We start from the raw sequence: 7882 nt of genomic DNA, 5'->3' as shown, positions 1-7882 counted from the left end.
AAGAACAACACCCGAATTCAACGATTTAGAGGGATGTCCTAAAACTTTTGGCAATATAGTGTATTTACCAAATTTGCAAACAATTCGAACATTAAAAAACTGCACCTCTTGAGCCCACGAGCAAAAATCTGATTTGAATATACATGCAAAGTCGTCACTGTGTTCAAATGCACCAACATGGGGGGTTTGCATACCTTATCCAGAACATCGTGTATCTCCGGATATATTATTACAGCCAGTGAAATGTGGGCATCAGTTTAGTTTCTTTTTGTATATGTATATGTAAGGTCCATGTGGACTTCACGCCTCTTTAGAGTACATCAAGGATACCAGGTTCAGTGTCTGAGCCAGAAAATAACTCTGAACTCAGTATATGAGCCCAGGCATGGAGGATGAAACTCATCTAATTAAATTCAAATGTAATGATTTAACTAGTTCTACATCTTTAGTTTGTTATAAATAAATAAAACAGGAAAGCCATTTTGCAGTTGTTTTTTCCTTGCATTTTCTCCTTTCTTTCATTTTGGCTAAACCTCACTTGATTTTATGAAAACACTGCTAAGTGAACCGTTAGAGACTCAACTGGATCATGTGTTCTGAATAATAAAATATGATATCTTTGTCCTGCATGTTTTTCCCCTTTAGTTTTTATTAGAATACTCTGGTGTTTTTTTTAGTTTACGTGCTTAGAAAAACTATTGAAAGCTTATTTGTCATCTTCTTCTGATTTCTGTCACAGTATCGCCCTTTAGCGGTGAAGGTTAGCATGCGCGAGACAGCACGTTGAAGTAAAGTCCGCCATCTTGTGGTCTTCTTTAAAAACGTATTTTTATGAAGCAGCAGTAAACTAGAGCATATATATATTTTTTTTACATATATTTATGTATGATAATAAATATCTTCACACAGCGTTAAAATATAAGAAAAAGTATGAATGTTTTGGCTTGCAAAAGTGTGAAAGTGTGCTGTGGTTTCTGGCACCAAGATGTTAGCACTAAATCCTTCAAGTCCTGTAAGTTGTGAGGTGGGGCCTCCATGGATCAGACTTGTTTGTTCAGCACATCCCACAGATGCTCGATTAGATTGAGATCTGGGGAATTTAAAGTCAACCTCATTGTTGTGCTCATCAAACCTTTCCTGAACCATTTTTGCTTTGTGGCATGGTGCATTATCCTGCTGAAAGAGTCCACAGCCATCAGGGAATACTATTTCCATGAAAGGCTGTACATGATCTGCAGCAATGCTTAGGTAGGTGGTACGTGTCAAAATAACATCCACGTGGATGGCAGGACCCAAGGTTTCCCAGCAGAACATTACCCAAAGTGACACTGCATCCGCCAGCTTGCCTTCTTCCCATAGTGCATCCTGGTGCCATGTGTTCCCCAGGTAAGCGATGCACACACACCCGGCCATCCATGTGATGTAAAAGAAAATGTGATTCATCAGAACAGGCCACCTTCTTCTATTGCTCTTTGGTCCAGTTCTGATGCACATGTGCCCATTATTGGCACTTTTGGTGGTGAACGGGGGTCAGCATGGGGGGGTCAGACTGGTTTGTGGCTATGCAGCCCCATACACAACAAACTGTGATGCACTGTGTATTCTGACACCTTTTTATTAGAACCAGCATTAACTTCTTCAGCAATTTGAAAAACAGTAGCTCGTCTGTTGTAGGGAAAACACAGGCCAGCCTTCACTCCCCACGTTCATCAGTGAGACTTGGCCGTCCATGACCCTGTCACCGGTTCACCACTGTTCCTTCCTTGGACCACTTTTGATAGATACTGACCACTGCAGACCAGGAACACCCCACAAGAGCTGCAGTTTTAGAGATGCTCTGATCCAGTCGTCTAGCCATCACAATTTGGCCCTTGTCAAACTCGCTCAAATCCTTACGCTTGCCCATTTTTCCTGCCTCTAACACAAAATGGTCACTTACTGCCTAATATATCCTACCCACTAACAGGTGCCCCGATAAGGAGATAACTTCACCGTGCTCATAATGTTATGCCTGATTGGTGTACATGTAGATAAAAAAACACAATAATACCGAACCAAACCCATTTATATTGTTTAAAAACCTGATGTTTGTTATGTGTTTTTTAAACTGACTTTATTATTAAAAAATGAAGTGTAACGTTTAAAAAAATATGGTAATAATTTAATAATAAAAAAGAGTTGTGCAGTACCATCATGATCCACTGGGGGCGCACGAGTAAACTCCGCCGCCCTGCAACCCCCGAATAGTTTGCTACATAGTGAAAAATTGATTTGAGACAGGACCACTGCAACCTAGCCTTTACCGGAAATGACGTCAAACAAAGATGGCTGCGCACACATGCTGTCAAAGATGTGAAAACTTAGTATGTTGATGTATTATAACTTTTTGACTCCGATATATATACAGCGCTTACCTGGATACAGAATGGGCTGGGAAATGAAGACGAAAATATTACAACATAAAAATGTTTAAAACGGTTTATTTGTTAATATTAAAAAGTATAACAGAGCCTCTAGATAGTTAATGCTAGGAGGTCATCACCGGCTGCTGATCAAATTCATGTATAATCTTTAAGGATGTGGAATCAGATCGGTGTGAAAGTGATCCACAATGCTCCGAATTTTATACGGGGATTTTGTCAGAGATGTGTTAAAGAAACCTTTGCATCAAGTCAGAGATATCAGAGAAAAACCTCCTTGATGTCCAGTACCATACACACCCGCTGTGCCTCTACTCCACCGTGGAGAGTGTTGTTCTTCGGCAGTGATGATTTCGCTGTAGAGTCTCTGAAACGGCTTCATGATTCTCGGTAAGAAAGTCGGTCTCATAAAGACTCGCTTCCTTTTCGCCTTTATTGCGCTTGCATTGTTGAAATCTGCCTGTAATGTTTCAGAGGAGAGGGAGCTGAGTCCGTGGTGGACACGCTGGAGGTTGTCACTTTGTCCAGTAATGTCCCTGTGCGGAAGTTCGCAGAGAAGCACGAGCTCCGGGTTCACGAGTGGCCCGAGGTGCAGTCCAGTGGGCAGTTTGATGTCGGGGTGGTGGTGTCATTCGGTTGCCTGCTTCAGGAGAGCCTTATCAACACATTCCCATAGTAAGACACTTTGTCCTGGTGTGGTTTATGTTCTATGGATTTGAGCGGGCTGAAAATATTGGGAATTCATGCTTTTAAAGCAAAACCATGTTTACATTTGGCAGACACTTTTATCCAGAGCGACTTTATCTCTATCTTTATTTATCTCATATCATACAACTGAGCAATTGAGGGTTAAGGGCCTTGCTCAGGGGGCCAGCAGTGGCAGCTTGGTGGACATGGGATCTGAATTCACAACCTTCCACTTTTGATAGATACTGACCACTGCAGACCGGGAACACCCCACAAGAGCTGCAGTTTTGGAGATGCTCTAATCCAGTCGCCTAACCATCACAATTTGGTCCGTGTCAAACTCACTCAAATCCTTACGCTTGCCCATTTTTCCTTCTTCTAACACATCAACTTTGAGGACAAAATGTTCACTTGCTGCCTAATATATCCCACCCACTAACAGGTGCCATGATGAGGAGATAGTCAGTGTTATTCACTTCAACCGTGGTCACAATGTTATGGCTGATTTATGTATGTGTGACAATAATAAAGGCTTCTTGCCCTCAGTTCTTCTTTTAATTATTTTTCTGTGGTGTCCACCACTTCTTGTTTTAATTTCAGTGGGATCCTCAACGTGCACCCTAGTCTCCTGCCTCGGTGGCGTGGACCTGCGCCTGTTTTTCACACGATTCTGCACGGAGACAAACTCACTGGAGTCACCATCATGCAGATTAGGCCAAGAAGGTACATACTTACTCCCTCTGTTGAATAAGCATTAAAGAAGATTATGGACAGATTTCCTGAAGACTTTTCAGAATTCCTCTCTTCAGGCTTCATGATAAAAAAAGTAACTTCTTTGTGATGCTTATCATTGATTAATTCATTCATTATGGCTTTGTTGCAGGTTTGACGTTGGTCCCATACTCAGTCAGAAGCTTTATGAAGTCCCTGAAAACAGCACAGCCAATGAGCTCGGAGGCTCGCTGGCTGCTCTGGGAGCCGAGCTGGTAAATACTGGATTACTGATATGACATGACCTTAATTCAGAACATCATCAAGGTCACACACTGCCTTCTTTAAAGCAGGTCTAGAGACTGAGAGGCTCACAGCAAAGCTATTTTTGAATTTGGTTTTATTTTGCATTGTTGTTTAGCAGGATATACCCAAGTTTCATTTGAACCTACTTCAATTTTTTTGTAGATAAATGAAAATATATAAAAATTGTGACAGAAATATATTATTTTACTTTATAGTCTGGAGATGGAAGGTTTGAATGCTTCACATTTTTAATTGGCCGTCATGAAGCTCTACTTCCCTCATGGAAGTTGGAACACCCATGACAATGCGTGCTTATGAGGATCAGCTAAATGCTAGATTTTCCAAATGATTTGAAGTTCAAAGTCATTAATTTTCTTAAATGAATCTGTGGTTGTCTGTTATCACAGTAGCAAGTCTTTTTCTATTTGTAGGGACATTTTCATTCCCCTAAACATGATGCTAAACCAAACAAAATGTGATTGGTTGCTGTACATGTCAATCAGATGCCTTTGTGTGTGGTCCTTGGCCAATAAAAACCGCTTTGTAGTCCAGACCTTCTGCAATCACTCTAGAGGTCTGGCTACACAAGACTAGACGAAACCTGGCTGGTGGATGAAAAATGGGCAAAAGTAAATTGTGGGAAACGATTCAATTATGTCAAATATTGCTAGATTGTACGTACAATTTAGAAAATGTGTGTGTGGAGGGGGGTATAATGTTTATCTGTTTTCACAGTTAATAGACACACTAAGAAACCTACCAGAACGAATAGCAAATAGGACAGAGCAGGCCAGAGAGAGGGCTACATTTGGTAAGAGGATGGAGCTTCATTATATTTTTAATCCAACCAGTCACATTAACCTTTCATTAAAGAGGAAGAGAATTGATAAGTCTGTTTTATTTCCAGCTCCTAAAATCAACTCTGTCTTGAGTTGGCTCGTGTGGGAAGAGCAGACGTGTGACGAGATCGATCGACTCTATCGTGCTATAGGATCTCGGGTAAAGGCTCAGAGAAGAGTTTTCAAGCAGCTGTTTGAACCTGTACCATGTTATTTATCATAATAATTGTGGGTCAGTTGTAAGTCAGTTGATTTCTGCATGCTTAGGTTCATTTGAGAACAATCTGGATGGGCTGTGCCATCAAACTTCTCGACTTTGTTGGAAAATGCAGCGTGCCATTAACAGGTAAATACTGGATTTTAAGGACTGACTTGTTTCAATATTTCAATATTCATTATTAAATGCATTTACACTATTTCCACACAGCACGAATGGGGCAAAAGGTGAAATATGATGGTTAAAAAACCTCTAATCTTATGAAATCCTAGTAGCACACAACTTCTCTCTCTCTTACCGTCAGATCCATCCATGCTAAAGATGGGCAAAAATTGGATTTGCCATTAATTATATTTAATTATATATGCCGTTAATCTCCTCCTGAATATTCAGTATGCAACATTAGTAAAACTTTTTAAAGGGGGGAAAAAAACCTTTGTGAAACAGCATCTAGAAAACAAGGCATTATCTGTGATAAAGAATTGCAAAATATACCTCTGTATAATTTAGATATTTGATATGCTTTCTTTTTTCTCTCTTTTTGCAGAAAATTCAAATTTCACCGCAATCCCCGGGTCCATACATTATCAAAAGGAATCCAACATATTGTCAGTCTGCTGCAAGGTAAAGCACATTAAACTCTACGGACAGTTGAAAAATATTTGACCTAATTCAATTGTTTATTCATTTACACATCTGCAGGCTTACCTACAGATGTGTAAAGGCATTTGAGTAATACTGCATTTGAATGCTGTATGGATTCAAACCTGATGTTTTCATGTCCACCTTTCAGGACGGCTGGGTCGGATTCAAAACTGTAATGTTAAAGAAAAGATTATCAGCAGCAGACTTCTTCAATGGCTATCTTCACCAGAGTGTCTTGAAGAAATCGCAATCCCAGAACAGCTGCCGGTTTCAGAGCTACAGAGAGAAAACCCGACAGAATTCTACATCGTTACTCCGGAATAAGACAAGTCGTTAAAGACACATGAGACATTATGTAATTTATTAAAGACAGTGCTAATAATAATGGAGGCGATAATTGTCTGTTGTAAGACATGTTTGTGGCACTGTGTTATTGTACAAATAGTGTAAATTTGGTGTGTGTATAGACTGATGAATGTGTTTATTTTAACGAAGCATCAGCTTTGAACTGATTTGTGTGATTGTCGCTCACACAGTTTGAGCAGTAACAATGAAAATGCTGGCCCAATGACTTTTCACACTAATGTCAGAATAATACAGCAAGTTCTATTATTAAATTAAACACATCTACTTTAATGAAATATAAAGTTGTAAGTTATAAAAGCCTTCTTTGACCTTTGGTTATTAAAGAGGATGAAAATCATAAAAGAAAGAAAAAGCTAGGGTAGGGTAGGGGGAATGACACTCTGTGGCCAAGGGATTGTGGACACCTGTCCATCATACCCAGATGTAGTTTTTACCCAAACTGTTGCTACAAAATTAGGAACACTCAATTGTACAGGATGTCTTCGTATACTATTTCGTTAAAATTTTCCTTCAATAGAGCTAAGAGGCCCAAACCTGTTCCAGCATTTGCATAATGCAAACTCCATTAAGACATGATTTGCTGAGAAAGAACTCGATTAACCTGCACAAAGACCTGACCTCCTATCATCCAATCACGTGGTACCAGAGATTCAGTTCACATCACACCACAGAATGGGGAAAAATCTCAGTGAGTTTGAAGATGGGGGTGTTGGGGGAAATCATGTTGTCTTTTCCCTGTTTTCTACCCCGTTTTGGTGTACATGTATGTATTTACCTATATACACCAATCAGGCATACCATTATGAGCACAGACAGGTGAAGTGAATAACACTGATGATCTCCTCATCATGGCACCTGTTAGTGGGTGGGATATATTAGGCAGCAAGTGAACATTTTGCCCTCAAAGTTGATGTGTTAGAAGCAGGAAAAATGGGCAAGTGTAAGGATTTGAGTGAGTTTGACAAGGGCCAAATTGTGATGGCTAGGCGACTGGATCAGAGCGTCTCCAAAACTGCAGCTCTTGTGGGGTGTTCCCGGTCTGCAGTGGTCAGTATCTATCAAAAGTGGTCCAAGGAAGGAACAGTGGTGAACCGGCGACAGGGTCATGGACGGCCAAGGCTTATTGATGCACTTGGGAAGCGAAGGCTGGCCCGTGTGATCCGATCCAACAGACGAGCTACTGTTGCTCAAAGAAGTTAATAGAAAGGTGTAAGAATACACAGTGCATGATAGGTCAGGGCTGTCTTGGCAGAAAAAGGGAGACCAACACAATATTAGACAGGTGGTCATAATGTTATGCCTGGTCGGTGTATGTATGTATGTATGTATGTATCCATGTATGTACAGTAAGAGCGCGCCCTCTAATGGCGAAACAAAATAGCTACCGAGTTTACGCACAAAAGCCACATTTGAACGCACGTTAAAAGTATTTCTATTCATGAGTGCTATTGCAATTTAAATCTTTATTTCGCGTTGTTTTATTTTTCTGCAACAACAAGCAACAAACAAGAAAAAAAAGTTGTAAGACCTGACGTCATTTCCTGTTTGTACACTTGTCCTGCTTCTTAGTTTGTTCTAGCATACAAATCTGTTTGTATTGATAAACACACACACACACACACACACACACACACACACACACACAAAAATACCCGGATGAGATGCCAGGCTCTGATTTGTCCAGGCAATCT

The 7882-nt window shown here is 40.3% G+C and overlaps 1 protein-coding gene across 1 annotated transcript; it reads left to right on the top strand.

Annotated features, from left to right (window-relative positions):
• Window positions 1-2303: 2303 nt before the first annotated feature.
• mtfmt (mitochondrial methionyl-tRNA formyltransferase) lies at window positions 2304-6474 on the top strand. Its single transcript, XM_058381391.1, is given in 10 exon segments — window positions 2304-2569; window positions 2572-2810; window positions 2895-3095; window positions 3708-3830; window positions 3991-4093; window positions 4860-4935; window positions 5032-5123; window positions 5231-5309; window positions 5728-5804; window positions 5974-6474. Coding segments are annotated over 10 exon segments (1224 nt in total). The 5' UTR covers window positions 2304-2524; the 3' UTR covers window positions 6163-6474.
• Window positions 6475-7882: the final 1408 nt, after the last annotated feature.

This window comes from Hemibagrus wyckioides, linkage group LG27, assembly GCF_019097595.1.
Source record: "Hemibagrus wyckioides isolate EC202008001 linkage group LG27, SWU_Hwy_1.0, whole genome shotgun sequence".
Classification (NCBI taxonomy): domain Eukaryota; kingdom Metazoa; phylum Chordata; class Actinopteri; order Siluriformes; family Bagridae; genus Hemibagrus; species Hemibagrus wyckioides.
The sequence above is the reverse complement of the archived record's forward strand: the minus strand, read 5'-3'. Positions and strand labels throughout refer to the sequence as shown.